General features: G+C 41.9%; 1 protein-coding gene across 36 annotated transcripts in view; it reads left to right on the forward strand.

Moving 5' to 3' along the window:
* KIF1B (kinesin family member 1B) overlaps positions 1 to 18,729 on the forward strand; it is a 145,860-nt gene that overhangs the window by 59,273 nt on the left and 67,858 nt on the right. For 13 of the 36 annotated variants that reach the window (XM_043578544.1, XM_043578539.1, XM_043578527.1 and 10 more), the window contains 7 exons: positions 646 to 788; positions 5,096 to 5,229; positions 12,607 to 12,686; positions 14,024 to 14,099; positions 17,164 to 17,243; positions 17,742 to 17,848; positions 18,617 to 18,700. In XM_043578544.1, coding sequence (XP_043434479.1) covers positions 646 to 788; positions 5,096 to 5,229; positions 12,607 to 12,686; positions 14,024 to 14,099; positions 17,164 to 17,243; positions 17,742 to 17,848; positions 18,617 to 18,700 — 704 coding nt within the window. Of the gene's footprint in view, positions 1 to 645; positions 789 to 2,222; positions 2,265 to 5,017; positions 5,230 to 12,606; positions 12,687 to 14,023; positions 14,100 to 14,441; positions 14,505 to 15,949; positions 16,013 to 17,163; positions 17,244 to 17,741; positions 17,849 to 18,616; positions 18,701 to 18,729 lie in introns of all 36 variants that reach the window. The other 23 variants (XM_043578508.1, XM_043578513.1, XM_043578514.1 and 20 more) reach the window with 8 other exon arrangements.

Here is an 18,729-nt window from a genome sequence, read left to right on the forward strand (position 1 = left end):
GTTAAGCATCCGACTTCGGCTCAGGTCATGATCTTGCGGTCCGTGAGTTCAAGCCCTGCGTCGGGCTCTGTGTTGACTGCTCAGAGCCTGGAGCCTGTTTCAGATTCTGTGTCTCCCTCTCTCTCTGACCCTCCCCTGTTCATGCTCTGTCTCTCTGTGTCTCAAAAATAAATAAACGTTAAAAAAAAATTTTTTTTTAAATTTCTCTAAAAAAAAAAAAGAAAAGAAAAACTCAGATTATAAGTCTACCTGCACAGTTCTAACCCATGTTGTCCAAGCATCAGCTGTATATCTGTATGTGCAGTAGATTTTATTACTTTAATCTGGAGCTTTCTACTCTTCTTCCGTTGAAGACACTTTTAATATAATGGAAAGAACACTATACAGTCTGACAGATTGGTTTTGAGTCCTCTTCTGGTATTTATTTCTTTTATGATTTTGGGTAAATGATTAAATTCATCTGAGCCTTTTTCTTCATCTTTATAAGATACTGTAAAACATCCTATGCATGTGTTATTATTAAGGCTTATAAAATGTGTAAACACTCAAGCTGTTTGATTTAGAGATAGAAATAATGATACGTTATTTATGAGAAGTAGAGTATCTGAGGAATGGCAAAAATGAATATTCCTTTTTTTGATATAGATATGCAGATCGTGCAAAGCAAATTAAATGCAATGCTGTTATCAACGAGGACCCCAATGCCAAACTGGTTCGTGAATTGAAGGAGGAGGTGACGCGGCTGAAGGACCTTCTTCGTGCTCAGGGACTGGGAGATATTATCGATAGTAAGTGAATTAAGGTCAACGCAAACTCTAATCTTTCCCTCTTCAGGGTTCTTAGATTTAAACTTAGATTAAAAGAGCTTATGAAGTTAGATAGTAGGAAAAAAAGGTGGGGTTTTTTTTGTTTTTGCTTTTTCTTAAGTTTTAAAAAAATCCAATGAAAACGATCTCAGAATTTCTTCATGTAGTATGTACCAGGCTATCCAGTCGTGAAAGTTTTAAAATTTTTTTTGAAGTCCTTAAATTAGTTTTTAAAATGTAAATATGTCACAGCTTATATTTTTTAAATATATACTTTTAAGTTTATTTATCTTAAGAGAGAGAGAGAAAGTGTGCACGTGCACGAGACGGGGAGGGGCAGAGAGAGGGAGAGAGAGAATCCCAAGCAGGTTCTACGCTGTCAGCACAGAGCCCAACGCTGGGCTCGATCTCATGAACTGTGAGATCATGACCTGAGCTGAAATCAAGAGTCGGATACTTAACTGACTAAGACACCCAGGCGCCCCTCATTGCTTGTATTTTTATTAGGTTTTCATTTTAGATCAGCAGTGAAGTTTATTTGGAATGAGCTTATTCTTACTGAGAAATTAATCACTTCATAAAAATGTTACTTGAAATTTTTGTTTTTGTATTTTGTGTTTCTCTGGATTAATGTAGTAGCAATAATATATGTGTAACAAACACACTATTTCAGTCCCCTTTCAGATAAGATTTACCTTTGAGTGGTATCTTTCCCTTCCTGCAAAATGACTGAGGAACACTCCCCACCTTGCTCCCTATGAACACACAAAGGGGAAATTATCCATTTCCTATCAAGTTTAAGAATGAGACTTCCAGAGAATATTATTTCACAGTATTGTCTTAAAATAAATCTTTTTGGGGGGCACCTGGGTGACTCCATCGGTTAAGTATCCGACTCGATTTAGGCTCAGGTCATGATCTCTTGGTTTGTGAGATCAGGCCCTACGTTGGGCTCCACGCTGACAGTGCGGAGCCTGCTTGGGATTCTCCTTCTCTCTCTGCCCCTCCCCACTCACACTCACTTGCTCTCCCAAAATAAATAAACTTAAGAAAAATATATATTTTTTTAACCTCAGTATTCTGCCTGACTAATGTCTGATCAGAAGTTGAGTTAACTGGATGACTTGGGTAGAATATTATATGGGTTTATTTGATAAAGCATGTTTTTAGTTTTTAAGTAAAAAATTAATATTCTATTGTTTGGAATTCTAGTAAGATGTTAAAAGCCTCTGAGTTTAGTTCTTCTTACTGATTAGCACCTGAGTTTGAGTGAATACAGTGTGCAAAATGATCATATATTCCGAGTGTTAATTTTTTCACCTTCCCAAATGCCAAATGCTGCTCTGTTCCCTCTCTGTGTCACTGCTGAACCTGAACTTTGACCCTTCTTGTATTTTCCCTCCTGCTTACCTTCAGTTGATCCATTGATCGATGATTACTCTGGAAGTGGAGGCAAATGTGTGTATTTCATGTATTGGTTATTTCCAGTACTCTGATTTGCTAATCTGCCTCTGCTGGATCAGCCTTAAAATGAGCTTTGCATGCCAGCAATCCTAACAGGGAAATCCCAGACAGAGCATATTATAGGTTCAGAAATGATCCTGGTTTAGCCCTTCTCCATTTGGCAAACACACTGCTGAATTTCAGTTTGTGGATTAAATAGTTAATAGGCTTGAGAATCTCTTCCTACTTCTACTCTTCAGTTTTTCCACTTCTGTGATTAAACTGAATCCAAAGTCATAGCGGATGATGGTGGTGACAACAGCAACTCACATATCCTGAGTGTTTATAAAGTGCTGGGCCCCATTCTAGGGACCTTGAATGTATTATCTCATTTAATCCTGTCACTGATTCTGGAAAAAGTTCCGTTATGCCCACTTTTACCCATGAGGACACCGCTTACCTGGGATGGTTAATTTGCTACTGAGATCTCATGGTTTCTGTGTGGTTGGATTGGATAGTGTAACTCAGCTCCAGCTTTTAATCATTACTACGCCTTTTTGGCCTCTTGAGCTCCTTCAGGGTCTGATTAATAGAAAGATCCTTTTAAATTAGCTATATAACTCTGAAACGTAGTGTACGTATAATTAAAAACAACCGCTTGCGGTTGGCCAAACGATCCATGACTGAGTAGCTCTGTGAATGTTGGGTTAGCACTCACCTGTGCTTATGCTAAGTTAGTTTCCTCCATATCTTGGGCCTCAGCTTACATGGTGATTAGGAAAACTTGTTTTCCTTTTCTGGAATTACAAATTAAATTTAAAATGTGTGCTTGAAATGAGGATATTTTATGAAGGATCATAAATACCTAGACACCTCGTTGTCCTCTCCATGTATATCATTAAGTTGGTGAGGACGTGGTTTCTTACCCTTTCCATGAGGGGATCTTTATCTTAGAAGAAATGAAGAATCTTGACTTCTTGGTTAAGTTTAGATTTTAATTGATTTGCTTGTTCATTTAATGAGGCATGTAATAGGGCTTGACTAGGAGGATACACACAGGAGAAAGCAAACGCAGCCCTGGCTGCTGTGATGAGGCTAGGCCTTGTGGACACAGTAAGACTCCAATACCCAGTGGCTCTTGGACCAGAACAGCTCTGTCTGAGATTTCCGAAGCTGACCGATACTGATGTGAGAAAGACGCCATCTCGCTCCTGCTTTTGTGCCCCAGGTGGTGCTGCTATCAGCTTGTTGCGTCACTCTTTTCTGAGCAGTGTGGCATCTCCCAAAAAGCTATGCATGACTAAGTTTTAATTTTGTATCCCTGCAGGAAAGCAGCCCTGACTACTTACGAATTTCCATTTCAGTCTACTACCCTTAATGTCTTTTAGGGCTTGCATGTGTCCATTGGACCTTCTAAACTCCATCCATCCTATTCTTTCCGACCTTGCCGCCGTCACCTGATGGCTGATTTTTTGCTCCAGTTCCCATCCCCCTTTTAAAACGTGCTTGTTTTCCTATGTTCTCTATTTGCAGATGGTGGTTTTCAAACTGTCTTGAAGCAACCACTGGTTTTAAGGGGTTTCAAGAACTGGCTTTGATTAAATAGAGATGAGTAGACCCAGAGAGAGCAAATAATACTGCTTTCTGACTCTTTGACTCATATCATTTAAGGAAAACTTAACTTAGTTTTGATACAAGTTTTAAGTAATGCCGACTTTCTCAAATTTAAATATGAGCTAATTTAAAAATAGAAATCCCTCAGTACCCATGGGTTTTCTCTGGTGTCTGCGACAAGGATGACAAATGAATGGAAGTACGTAGAGCAAAGTAATTTTGTTGTTTGTGGCTCTTTTTATCAAAACTAAATTTAAAAACAAAACTTAGAGTTCTGTTAAAGACTTTTTAGTAAGTGAAAGTATGTCCCTGAAACTTGCATTTCATACTGGCAACTCGGCCTACCAGTGACTCCTGGTAGTCCTGTTAGGCAAAGTAAGAGCTGTACTTTGCAATAGTTAGCAAATAATCAGCCTTGATTTGCTTGATCTAATAGATGAATGAAAAGCATACCAACTTCATCAATTTGCTGATTGTTCTTCCCTGTTGAGGCAACTGGCCCTGAGTTCTTAATCAGAACTTACACAAAATTCTTGTGATTTCTGCAGCTACTTCTCCTTTTTAAAAGCATATTTTAAAGGTCCTTTTTAGCGTGTTGAAATGTTGCCATACGAAGGATGCTGCTGAGTGCTCAGAGTTTTGTTTTAACTGTAGCATCTTCTTGGGAATTTTTGCTGAATGCCATAAAATACTGGGCCAGGTTAATATTATTGATAAATATGTGATCATCTTTTTTTCCTTTACCATGATAAATTACTGAGATTTAAGAGTAGTGTAAATTTAAAACATTGTAGATTCGGAGCCGTAGAAGGAATAGAAGGAATGTAGCATGTTTTATTTACAGAGGGTGCCTGAACATTATCCTTTGAGGCTCTGGTTACCCTCTACCAAATACAATGTTAACCCACCCTGGAGTTTCTTAGTTTCTAAATTCAGAAGTGGTTCTTCACCTCTATGATACCAGTATTAAAGACAGACATGTTTTAGAACTGCCATCTAGAACAATTATAACTTGTCTTTGTATCATAACGTGTCTGTCCTGGCGCTTTAATGCTCTCCTTTCTTACGCTGGTGTTCCTTCCTGTCTTTTTTCTCCCTCTGCTCCTTTCCCCCCTCTCCACTTTTTTCTGCCTTCCCTTCTTTCTGTCTCCCAGATCTGAAAGATTTTCAGAACAATAAGCATAGGTACTTGCTAGCCTCTGAGAATCAACGCCCTGGCAATTTTTCCACAGCGTCCATGGGGTCTCTTACTTCATCTCCATCTTCCTGCTCACTCAGTAGTCAGGTGGGCTTAACATCTGTGACCAGTATTCAGGAGAGGATCATGTCTACACCTGGAGGAGAGGAAGCCATTGAACGCCTAAAGGTAAGTAATACCTCAGACTGAATGAAAGGTGTTCTGTATAGTTCCATAAGGCAGAGTTAGGACTTAAAAACCACTGAGATTTTTGTTGAGGATATGGAAGAACTTTCTAACCCCTAGAGGTGTCCTGAAAATGGAATTTGCTGCTTCGTGATATCATCAGCTGCTTTTCACCAGAATGCTTGAGTCTGACATTAGAGAGATGCATGGGTAGATCAGAGGTTGGCCACGAAAGTAACTGATAAGTAGACATGTCCTTTAATTCTGAGGTAGTTTATAAGCCATAGGGAAATTGTTTAGTTAGAAATTTAGTGGGAAACTAATTTGTTAGAAGCACTTGGTTTCATTTGAAGATTGAATTCTGTATAGAGCCGTGTGTAAGTAAAGTACGCAGTCAAAAGTTTGGACATGTGAGTAGCTGTACCAGGTTTATTTAGAACATGTGAAATGATAACTTCTGGAAGTTCATAGGAAGTCTTGGGCCCTATTCACACGGCTGTGGAAGAGCTGCCCGCCTCGTGGGCCGGTGCTCGTGGGGTCATGGGCCTCAGCGCCATGCTGTGCACCTGCATTGTGTGCTCACAGGTCCACCTGCAATGGCGCCCAGCTTTGCTTCCCCAGGCTGTGGTTGGCTCTGTTGGGTGCTTTCTTGTCTTTCTCCATGAGTATAAAAGTGAGCAGTAGTGGTGCCTGCTGACTCCTGGCTCCCGGGTCCTTCCTGCCCCTCAGTGGCTGCAGTGAGAACAGACCGTGCCATCTATCAGGTCACTGTGACAGCATCACAAATGCTTTTTCTTTCCCTGCCCATTACCTCCAGGGTGATCGTTTGATCCACCACGCCTTTGGGACTTTGTATTCCCAAGTATGGGGGGGGGGGGGCGGGGATGGAGGTGTGGGGGGAGGAACAAGGAGGGCAGAGAAAGTTTTTCAGGGAGCTGGGAAGTTGCAGTTATGTTTGCAGCCAACAGGCTCTTTGCACTCGGTATTCTCCACAACTGCTGCTTGTTCAAGGACTGTTGGGGACAGTGACACACTTTGATAAATTAATGATGGGAAAGGTTTGCTGAGCCTTTTCACCGCTAAAAGGGGAGGAAGCTTCATAAGTTGAAGATGGCAGATGTTTTCATTTTCATTTTCAGGTGAGGCCGAAAAAGATCTTATTTATTTTTTTTTTTTTAATGTTTATTTGTTTATTGAGAGAGGGAGAGAGGGCAGGGAAAGAGAGAATCCCAAGTAGGCTTCATGCCCTCAGCACAGAGCCCAACATAGGGCTTGATCTCACAAACGAGGAAATCATGACTTGAGCCAAAATCAAGAGTCAGATGCTTAATTGACTGAGCCACCCAGGCGCCCCCAGAAAAAGATTTTATACGAAGAATAGGCTACTGTTTCTTAGTCTGCCTTTTCCCTTGGCATTTTACTCACTTCCAAGCTTAGGTGCTTCGGAAACCAGAGTGTTGATCTTGTCCCTTTCTTCAGAGCGTGTTAGCAGAAAGTGGATGAAGTCCTGAAATACCTAGCAAAGGGAAAAGGGTGAGAAATCTTTTCATCAATTGCTGTAACTTGAAGGGTAATTTCTGCTATTTTAAAATTGCCTTTGAAATTTTAATAGAGACATCAGCGGAGTCCGTGCAAGAACACTTCCTGTGTGTGTTTTTTTCATGAATAGACATCAGTGACAGAGTTGCTGTGTGGGGTTCTTTCTGTTCAGGCCAGGGGTGGGGGGGTGGTTCAGGGGTTCCATGGGAGGGAGGTGAGATCTCCCACTTACTATTTAATATGAAATGTTCTTTGTCTTTGGGGATTTTGAATCTCACCGTATGCCTGTTAAAGCCTTGGTGTACAAATGAGATTATACTTTCTGTTAACTTGCATCTTGGCTTAAAAGAAAAAAATTGTCCTAACTGCCAGGTGGGATCAACTGAAAAATATCATTGGATGTTAGGAGTCAAGGCATTAACCAGACTCTTTAGGAATTAGGTCACTCCATGTCTTCCAAATAGTTTCTTGGGAATAACACTGCCATTATTCAGGGAACCCTCCCACCAATCTTTCTACTTCCCACCAAAACCAAAGCAAAACTGTTATTACTTTCATCAGAAAAGAAATTATTCTGTTTTAATTTTCCTTTAAGCCAAAATAAGTGCGATCTTCCATTTTCCCTAGCTTTAGAAAATTGCTTCTTAATGGTTTTGCGTTGGATCTTGAGTGTTTAATGCAGCCCTGCAGTCTATTGGGGCCTCAGCGCCTTAGCTCTGCTCCTGTTTTGTGAATGGTGAGAATTCCGTCCCAGCAGACCTGCATTTTAATGACTCAGGCGGAGAACATCTTGCGTGCACAGTGCAAAGCAGTGGTTATACAATAGAGATGCTTGAGAAGTTCTCATTTTGGGACCATTTCGTTATTGAATGTTTAGGAACTGTGTTCCTTAGACATGATACTGCAGAACAAAAATACTGTAATGGAAAACAGTAATAAAGGAGAGGAGGTTGATTCATTTTCCTAACACTTTCTTTTCCTTTGCTTCTCTGTATTTTTGACTTGAAAAATGTGATCAGTTGGTAGAAGACTTGTGCACAATATGTTGCTACTGTTTCTTTTTTTTTTTTTGAATAGCTTCTTTCCGTATGGAAGAGACCCGTGTTAACCCCATCAATAAAGATCTTGATCCCTCCACAAACGTCTCTGGCAAAAGAGAGTGACATGTAATTGCTCTCAGTTTTTAATCACAACTCAGACTGAGTTGGAATGAACATACCCCTGATTTGGATTCTTATTCAGTAAGGTTTTAAATATGTAACCATAGCTACCATGTGGTGGCTCTGGTGTTTATTAGTCTGGCGTCAAAGTCAGTACTAGGAGTGCCATTGCCGAGGCTTGGATTATAAATATCCACAAATATCCATTACAGAAGCATGCAAGGGCAGATGCTGGGGTAGGTGGCCCGAGGGCCCCACACTTGGAACTTTATGGAGCATATGCTGTGTTCAGTACAGTAAAACCTTGGCTATCCGATGGCTTCAAGGAATGTTCCATGTAGTAAGCATTTAACCTTTTAAATATCACAATTTAACTGTCGTTTTTTTTCATGGAAATATTTCTCACTTGTTCTGTGGCTTTTTCTGCCACTTTAACCGAATCATGACAAAGAAATTAAATCGTGTTTAGCTGTGTGAATACAATTACTAACCAGCGTTATACAGATAGTTAGACCTACAGAATGTGAGGCCAAAGTTGAATGGCGCCTGAGCCCAATGTTCCTTGGAGCTTAAAAAAAAAAGGTTGCAGGGGCGCCTGGGTGGCTCAGTCGGTTAAGCAGCCGACTTCGGCTCAGGTCATGATCTCGCCATCTGTGAGTTCGAGCCCCGCGTCGGGCTCTGGGCTGAGAGCTCAGAGCCTGGAGCCTGTTTCGGATTCTGTGTCTCCCTCTCTCTGACCCTCCCCCATTCATGCTCTGTCTCTCTCTGTCTCAAAAATAAATAAACGTTAAAAAAAAATTAAAAAAAAAAAAAAAGGTTGCTGCTGTCATCGCTCTTTGGAATTTTTTGTGTTTGGGTACTACGTGCACGAAGGAAGGACCCTTAAAGATTGTCTCGACTCCTTATTTCTGAAGCATGAATCCCAGTTTCAGCGTAATCTGGAGTTGGGCTCCTAGGGTTATGGGCAGCACTGGGCACCGGTGTGCCAGTCCTGCCTGCAGAGCAGGTTGACAACTCAGAGACTGCAGTTGTCTCCTGTTGGCAGCTCAGTTTTATTTATGCTCAGTTTGCTATTCAGGCTTCAAGAAAGAATGTCCTTCACTCTTTCTTAATTGATGGCGAGCTGTTTTGTCGAATATTTTCTTGAAATCCCATTGATTCTGACTTAATTGAAGGAAGAATGTCAAGAGTCAGGAAACTCAGCCCTAGGGTTTAGTGGCTCAGGAAGTAGTGTGGCCTCAGGTTAGTCTGTAGGTTCTCTGGCCCCCAGTCTCTTTCTTTCTAGAATGGTTCTGGAATAAATGGCTTTTTCTAGCACTGAAGTTTTGCTCAATACCATTTTCTCTGAGCTTTCTTCAGATTTTTAAAAAATAGCTTCGGAGACAACATAAAAATTGCAACTTGAAGCTGTAATGAAAAATAAAACTAGTATCATCCTCAGCTAACTCATTAAATCTTCTCTTTATAAAGAGATTGTGTCCTGATTTACCCTCCAGGTGGAGAGTAGAATTAGAGAGTTCGCATTAGAATTGGCAGCAAAAGACAAGAGGGTCCCTCCACAGCGATTTTGCTAGATGGGCTGAGTTTACAGTTGCCCCCAAATGGAATAGCTTTCATATAGCCAGATAAACCTCTTATCAGACACAGTCTGCTCCTGAAAATAACCAACCCGGGAAAAAAAAATTTTTTTTAAGTAGCTCCTGGGTGAGTTTGTATGCCGTATCCAACATCAGTGGCTTGTGGGCCACACTCTGCATAATGAGCACCAGCCTAGATGCTCCGGTTTGGGCAACCTCTTGTGCTTATCCTTTGTTTTCAGAGTTACCATTTCGAGACTGTCAAGGTTTCTCCCCAGCCGTCTTTAATCAGCCTTGCTGTCACAGAGGATATGGTGCCCGCTTGTCTTGTATTTGCCCTTTCACAGTATATGCAAAAGCACTTAATGCTACTCTGCTAGAACTGTTGTTTGAAGAACTTCTGTGGTGCTTGCTTGCCACTTGGTTCCTGGTACACTTCCTGTCCTGGCCATCTCACTCCTTGCCAAAATTGTATGGGTGTTTTGGTTGCTGGCCCTCTGGCACGGCATATGGGCTCCTCCCTGAACTTGGGAGTGGCAGGTGCACTGCATGCAAAGTCAGTCCTGGGAGGCGTGTGCAGCGATGCCGTTCAGGTAGCCATGGGGTCTGTTCACAGGGCTAATGTGGCCAGCTTGAGTGGTGTTGTCTCTTTGGCTCCACCCTCCCCGCTCCCGCTGCAGACTTGCTCTCACATCCCCCAGGTTGTGAGTGACCCTTCCCAAACAAGTACCTTGTCAGTGGCCCCCTTTGTGTGGACCGTACTGGTGCCCATGTGGTTTCTGACTTTTCTAACTCGGTTACCGGTTTTGCTCTTTGTCCCTCTTCACTAGCTGTTGCTGTCCTTCACCGTCATCATCGTTGCCATGCTGTCCCGTTTGTTTCTCCTGACGCTTGTACTCCTCTGCTTTTGCCCCCCCCCCCCCCCCCCCCGCCCCTGCCGCCTGGAGTTTTCGCTCGTGGCTTTTTTTTTTTTTTTTTAATTTTTTTTTTCAACGTTTATTTATTTTTGGGACAGAGAGAGACAGAGCATGAACGGGGGAGGGGCAGAGAGAGAGGGAGACACAGAATCGGAAACAGGCTCCAGGCTCTGAGCCATCAGCCCAGAGCCCGACGCGGGGCTCGAACTCACGGACCGCGAGATCGTGATCTGGCTGAAGTCGGACGCTTAACCGACTGCACCACCCAGGCGCCCCAACTCGTGGCTTTTTTTTTCGTGCTCTCGTGTGTCATTCCGGAAAACGAAATCGCAGGTGTCTTAGGGTTGATCGTATTACATGTTCACTGTTTCTTTCTGTGTAGAGAATTATGTTTTCAGATCCCAGCGGCTTCTTACAATAGCCTGTTAAGTGAATCAGACAGTGAAATATTTTGCAAACTGTGCAGGGTTTTCGTCCCTAGTTATAACCACTGCTGTCCTCAGAGCTGTCATCCCATCATCGCTAGTCTCCTCGTCCTCACCCTTTGACTTGCGGATTTCGTCTCCGTGACTGGATTTCTCCTGCTTTCTGCATGTGCTCGTCTCCCTTTCAGGTTTTCCTCCTCCTCCCTCCATTTTCCACCGAGTTGGTTCCCACTTGTCCTTCATTCATCAGTGTGAGCATCCTTCTCGTGCTCACCCATTCTCCTGCCACCTGTGAATGCTTCGCTTCTAGCACTTGGCCAACCGCTCCGTGGTCTTCTCCTGCCCTACCCGCGCACAGTCCGCAAGCACGCTGCCCTGGGCACACTGTTGTTCCTGGAAAATGCCAGCCATTTTTCCCTCTTCCCTCACGTGTTTGTGTGGTGGCCCCTGCTCCTTGTCTCTGCTCACGCAGAACCTCGGCAGTGAGCCCTGTCCTGACAGCCCCACCCCAAACTGCTCCCGCACTTACCCCTTTCCCTTCCTTGCTTTTTTTCCAAGGTGCTTACTGCTCTCTGACATACCGTATATTTGAATTATTGATTAAAATCGATTACTTCAGGCTCTTTACCAGAATGGAAGTCTTACGAAGACAGAGATTTCCTTGCCACATCTCTGGTTGCCTGAAACAGGGCTTGGCATGTAAGGAGGTGATGTAGAATTACTGAGTGAACGAGTCACCGGTTATTTCTCTCTCCCCAGTGTATGGTAAATTCCTTGAGATCAAGAAATCTTGTATTTCTGGCATTGATAAACACTGAGTGGGAGACGAGGAAACTGTCACTTCAGTGGCTACGTACCTTCAGATGAGATTAATACTAAACCTTTGTATGGCAGGTATTGGGTTGTGTTCAGGAGGGTATTGTGTTACAGGGGAGTTAAAATATCATTCGTTTACCCTTCGGGTTCTTGGCTGGGACTTCTACAACAAAAGATTAACAAGAGAAAAGCACACGAATTGATTTCATGTAAGTTTTATGTGACATGGGAGCCTTCATAAGAAAATAAAAGACCCAAAGAGGTGTTAAACCTGAGCATTTTTGTGCTAGGTTTGATGACGAGGGAAGAGTCATGGGAAATGGTGATAGGATGGGGCGGGGGAGGGGGGGCGGGTGGGTACCTATTGAGGCCTATTTGTTCAGATTCCTCCTGGTGTTCCTCCATCTTTGGGGGTGAGGATGTGCCTTTTCTCCAGTTGGGGGTGGGGATCTTAAAGCTTGCTTGAGGAGATCAGAGTCCTTCCTGCAGATACCATTTCTCCGATTGCTTCAGCTGAAAATAGTCAGTATGTCAAGATGCCATATTGTAGGCAAATGTGTTCTGAGCCCCATCAGTGTTATGGTGAAATTACAGTATGGAACAAAAGCAATGAATACCTTCGGTGGCTTTATTCTTTTGTAGAAGTGGCTGTTGGGAATAATGTCTTGCGTTTTTGGATGTTCATGTTACTCTTCCTTCTCTAAACACACACATACACACTCACTATTAGGGCATTTTTATTAGGACTTAGGAGGATTATATATTTAGGGCTGATTTAATGCTAGATCTAGTCTTCATGATTTTTATTGTACGTAATATTAAGAAAGGAAAAAAATCTCACTGTACTAGATTCTGCCTCATACCCACAAAGGGCATCTTGCTGTCCTTCCCAGACCTAGCCTGTCACATAAGTGTCTTCACTTGAACTGTGGACTTCCTCCCTTAGGAATCAGAGAAGATCATTGCTGAGCTGAATGAAACCTGGGAAGAGAAGCTGCGTAAAACAGAGGCCATCAGAATGGAGAGGTCAGGATATTATTAAGCTCGGGGAGTGTCTGCACATTCTCAGGGGAACTGGGATTCCTTTTATAGAAGGAGAAGATGAGCTGGAAGTAAAAGCGAAGCCCCCCCCCCCCCTCCCCGCCCCTGGCATCCACTTCACCGACCACAGAACAGAACAGAGCCCAGCCTGCTCTGGGCCTTCTGCCAGTGAGGCTTACATAGTCCCCCGTTCTCTGCGGGAGTCCTGTGTTCCTTACCGGACCGAGTGGTGCTCAGGGCCCATATAAAATGGAAGATATTGAGGGATAGAGTTTTTACTTTGCAAAACAACTGCCTTTGATAAAGGCCCAAATAATAAAGCCCTTCGGATGATTGTCTTTGAGTTATGTTTTCTAGAACCTCTTAGGTTAAGCGGTGAAGTAGTTTGATTTGCAGACTTTTAAAATCCCTTTTCTACCTTAACCTATCAGTTCTCTACCCTGAAGGTGAGTGTAACCTGAAATAATACTTTTCCTTTTGGGATGAATATACATTTAAAAAAGTTCACACCTGTCTTCCTCCTCCACGGAAGATGAGGAAGAAGTGAGTGCTGCTGTATGGATGCAGTGGGTGTATCAAACACTTAGAAGTTTCTTCTTACAAGGATTTTAAGCTAGAATTGTTGAGTCCATATGATGGTGGGCATGGGAGCATAACATTTGAGAAAACCACACTTATAGACAATCTTAACATATCAAAGTTCCTTTCTGATCGCTTTCTTAGATTTTTTGTTAAAAGGGCTCTGTCAGGGTTTTTTTTTTTTTAATGTTTCTTATTAATTTTTGAGAGGGAGAGAGAGTGGGGGAGGAGCAAAGAGAGAGGGATGCCCAGAATCTGAAGCAGGCTCCAGGCTCCGAGCTGGCAGCACAGAGCCAGACGCGGGGCTCGAACCCACGAACTACGAGGTCAGCTGAAGTCGGATGCTTTACCGACTGAGCCACCCAGGTGTCTCGCTTCCTTAGATTTTGAAGAAACGGGTCTTTGAGTTAGATGTCTGGCCTTAAGGACTATCCCTTTCTTCCTTTTTAAAATATTAGTAGACATATTATTTATGAATTACTGTCTGCTTCTAAAGTCAGATGAGACAAAGTCCTTACTTGGGTGAATATAACTTTACCTAACATGGGAACAGAATTTATTTTGAATGTGCTGTTTTTCTTAAAAATAATTTCTCATTAATGACAGGATAGACAGGTTTTTCACATTTGTGTTACTAACAGGGACAGTAGTTTTTGCTTTGCATGCTTTATTTTCTAGTTCATATGAGACTGATTTAATTGACGTTTGGTGTTGGTATTCTGGTGTGCTTGTTGTTCTTCTAGAGAGGCCTTGTTGGCGGAGATGGGAGTTGCCATTCGAGAAGACGGAGGAACCCTGGGAGTTTTCTCACCGAAGAAGGTAGGACACAGTGTTGTGAAACTCCACCCAACAAAAGACAAACTTCCTGTTTGTCTGGGTCACTGAGGCACTTGCGGCCTTTTAGGGCTGGCCCCTCCTCCCTTCATTTCGTCTTGGGATTCGGCTTAATTTCAGAATTTCTAATTTCATCTTACAGTACAAAGGCAGCCTGTTTCTAAAATGCCTGTCATGTTTGCTGTTTAAAAAACAAAACGCAAGGCCGTAAATCTAACTGTCGGTCACGATTCCATACATTTACTCATGTGCGTTGTTGCTTTCTTTTCAATTCCCAGCCTCTCATCTAGCATACCTTGCTTCAGTTTGGCTACTCTTTCTATGTAGATTTTCCCACAGATGCCCGCAGCCCTGATTTATAACTCTATGGAAGCAATGTCAGCCATTCAGGTTTGTTTAGAAAAATACCACTCAAGTTTGCTTCTTTAGTTTGTGTTACAGACGGTCATTGTACTGAGTAAAGCAATTCCTGTCCTCACCCTTGTAGCCTCCTCTGCTTTCTTCTTAGTTTAAAAAAATAAATAAATAAAACTCCAGTAGTTACCATCCTACGTATGTTATCATAGTTGTTAGGCAGTAGATACCTTGTAGCTAATTAGAATAGCGTGAGGTAGGTTTTGTTTTGGGTTTTGTTGTTGTTGTTTTGTTCTTTTACTGAGTTGCTTCCTAGTTATTGTTAGGTATTGGGAAACTATTATCAAATGATTATTTTTGTGTGCTTCTCATTTGACTGTAGTAATTAAACATAAATTGATTTATAAAGTAAATATATTCATGCCAGTAATAAGTGGTCCTTCATTTCAAATAACCCCAAATTGGCTATGAGAGATTCAAACATGTTCTGCAAGGCTCCGATGGTGATCTCTTTAGGTTGGCATTCGAGTGAGTGGGGACTTTTCCATTTTTGTTTTTAATATGATATGAAATATTCCTTGTTTTTGCTGGGATTCTTTTGGTTTGGTTTTTCTGTCAAGGTCACGTAATTTTTTAGGACTGGAACAATAATAACAGTATTTTGTCTGTCTGTATTGCCAGAGATCCCTGGTTTTCACAGTTTAGTAGTGTTTGCTTCGGTAAGACATTATTTATCAAGATATGACTTATGATTGTAGAGGTGTTATCAGTTCTACGTTTGATAGAATTTGTGCCTTTGTGTATCTTGAAAGTTTTTACGACGTCTTTCAGTGTAAAGAACTATATGGAAAAATTTGGTAACAACTTGTAAAAAAATGGCATTTAACACAAGTTATAAAACTTGAATTAGTGTTGTGATATAAACAGCCTGGAATTCCAACTGAGATCTCTGTTTCCAAAGGTTTTTCTTGCTTTAATTTTATGCATCTTGTTTTAACTTTCTAGACTTCCTCAGGAGAGGAAGGGATACACCACTGGCCACATCCAGAGGCGGTTTTAGAACCTGTTTCTGATATGTTAACTTGATTGTGGTAATCATTGCACAATGTGTATGTGTATTAAATTGACATATTGGACACCTTTAAAAAAACACGTTGTCCGACCTCAACATATATGATTTTGTCAGTCAGTCCTCAGTCCAACGGGGGATGGGGTGGGAGAATACTTTTAAGGCAAGGGAAAATGAAACCTATTTCTAGGATGCCCTTTTTCTGAGGCCAGTGTCACGATAGACTTTAAAGAACAGTGCCCACAGAGGACTTTGACTCTCTCAAACCAGCAGAGCTCTGAACTCCAGAGGCAGATGCTAATGTAGAGCTTTTCCTAATTTCTTTTTAATCGTCTTTCTCATTTCCTGTTCTTAACTCACTCATCTGACTCTTCTTTCATTTTTCCACATTTGCTGGCACTGTCTTGAGTAGATTTTGACCCCAAGACCATGTGACTTATTTTTGGATTCCAATGGGGTATTTTCACCAAAGAAGGTTGGTTTTTCAAAGATTTTAGAAATATTAGAGTTAGATGAAGAGGACTTTTACAAGATGTGTATATTGTTGAATGCTGACAATTTTAATTTTTTCTTTAAAGTAGAGACTAATGAACTAAACAGAGTAATGGGGACCATGGAAGAAGTGATAAAAATTATAGAGGGAAGTGACAGGGGGTGTGGGGACATGTTTATAAAGCAAATGAAAAAATTAAGTATTTCTTGAGATTGTAGAAAGGGAAAATTGTTTTCCCTCCACCCTTCTGAATTCTTAGCTGAGAGCCCTGTAATAGGAGATTAATAAGAAGAAAACAAAAATAAGTTTATTAACATGTCTGCTTCATATGTGTGTGGGAGCTGCCCAGGGGGAAAGTGAGTGACTCCCCAAGAGGGCTTAGAGTTCAGACTTAAATGCCATGTTAAAGGGAATGCCCAAGGGAAAGGGGAGCAGGGACATAGGCCTCTCAGGAGGGAATGAATGATTTTTCAGGAAAGATGAAGGGGCCCTTGGGTGAATAGATGGGAAGTGTGATCGTTCGTGACAAAGTCTGTCTGGTGTCGATTTCTGGTCTCCTCTCTTGGGACAAGAGTCTGTCCTCCCTGGTTGATGGACTCCCGGAGGGGACACAACAGCTGAGGTCCTTTAGGAGGACCTGTCTTGGGGTGGAGGCCGGGGTGGGGGTGGGGGTGGGGGGGTGGGGAGGGGGTTCGTTCAAAGGAAGCCTCTCCCTGCGGTTGCTGTTTTTGAAGTGCCTTTAGCTCAAAATCATCAATATGTCAAAGTGGCCTGTTTTGTTCCCTTCAAGAATTTCATCCAGATAGTTACAAAAATTGTGGTTAGCCCATCCAGAGAATCAACCTGTCTTTATTTTTCTTTTGTATTCTTTATGCTTTGACCTTCTCAAGAATTGGATCTTGTTCTTTATCCCAGAACTCATGATTTTTGAATAGAATGTATTGGTGTAATTTGAGAAGGCTTAAAGAGAATGTTTTGTGTTTATAATGGAATTGCAACTAGGAATAAAAGATGTCCCTCACCTAGGGACTGTAGATAATCCAGGAAGCCATCAGCTTCCTGTAGGTCATTGTTCTTGTCACAGCCCATGCAGCGGTACTTGCTCCAGACTGATCATCTGTACCCTCTTTCAGACCCCACATCTGGTTAACCTCAATGAAGACCCACTCATGTCCGAGTGCCTGCTTTATTACATCAAAGATGGAATTACCAGGTATATTTGTTTCTTACAGCTACTTAATGTTTTCTGTTCTTTTCAATGACTGAATAACTAAAAGGAAGTTGTGTTTTGAAAAATTTGTTGTAATGATTTGCTTTTTCTTGTCTGAAATAGTTACAAACTATCTTGTCTTCCCAAATTATATACCTACTTTAGTCATCTGAACCAGTTAACATGTAGTTTTCCCTAAACACCCTAAGTAACATTTTCTTCTAACTTCTTGTATGAATTCATTAGGGAGGTTAGTTCACTCGTGTCTTTTTATAAAGCTGAGTGAGTTACGTTGATGTATCCTTGCTCCTTGGTTTCTTATTCTCACGTAGGGAGCTTGATGATATGTGAAAATAAAATTTGCAGTTGAAAGACTCCGATAAAAAGAAGCGATACCTTTTTTGTACATACCAAAGACTATTCTCTGGGAGAAAGAGGTTCATTGTTTCCAGTGCTTTTTGTGTCTGAATTTCCCTGGGAAACACTTTCCCTTGTGTTCAGGGTTGGCCAAGCAGATGCTGAGCGGCGCCAGGACATCGTGCTGAGTGGGGCTCACATTAAAGAAGAACATTGTATCTTCCGGAGCGAGAGAAACAACAGTGGGGACGGTGAGAGTTCCTGGCTTAGCTTTTCCAGCAGTCTTTTCATTCTAGGTTATTAGAAATCCCCAAGGCTTGGCATTCCCTGTCTCTTTCAGTGATATTTTCTCGTACGATCTAATATTTGGAAAATGGAGAAACCTGTGCTGCTTACAAATGTTGGGACGGACATAGCTATTTTACATGAAAATAGGCTGGACAAAAGGAGCCCTTTGGGGACTGCCAAGAACTGAGCAGGACAGAGGCAATTAGGCTTGGTCTTGAATGTTAATTAGTTAATAGACAAGTAAGAAAGGAACAAATATCCTGGGTAGTGGGAAATTTGAAGGACCTCTGATTTTAACCCAGTGGAACTTACTTTATCTAAAAGGGAAGAAAAAGTCAGTCTTGATTTTTGCCCAGGTTATTAACAAAACAATATTCTAATGGTATTTTTGTGCTATGTGATTCATTCCTTTAATCAGAATATTAGCTTTTGATCTTAAGTTTCTGGATAGTACCTGTATCTTAAGATTTCTGATAGTTTTCAGTTTTGTGGACTGAACTATCAGGTATTACCAAAACGAACATTTCCTGTCTTCTGAAGCTTGTCAAATTCATTTAAATGTTTCTCTTAGCCGTATCCCTGGTTTGGGTCCCCCAGCGAGAGCTCCTGTGTAGATTCTCAGCCACTTGGTTGGTTGCAGGAATCGATTCTGGTTACCCTGGAAGTCATCTGCTTTCCATTGTCTTACTCCAGTGGTTTGTGATGCTAATACTAGTTTGTGTTCTTCTTAGTTATCGTGACCCTAGAGCCCTGTGAACGCTCAGAGACCTATGTAAATGGCAAGAGGGTGGCCCAGCCCGTTCAGCTGCGCTCAGGTGAGACCAGGAAAGGTTTGAAGTCTTCA

This window comes from Prionailurus bengalensis, chromosome C1 (genome assembly GCF_016509475.1).
Source record: "Prionailurus bengalensis isolate Pbe53 chromosome C1, Fcat_Pben_1.1_paternal_pri, whole genome shotgun sequence".
Taxonomy (NCBI): Eukaryota; Metazoa; Chordata; class Mammalia; order Carnivora; family Felidae; genus Prionailurus; species Prionailurus bengalensis.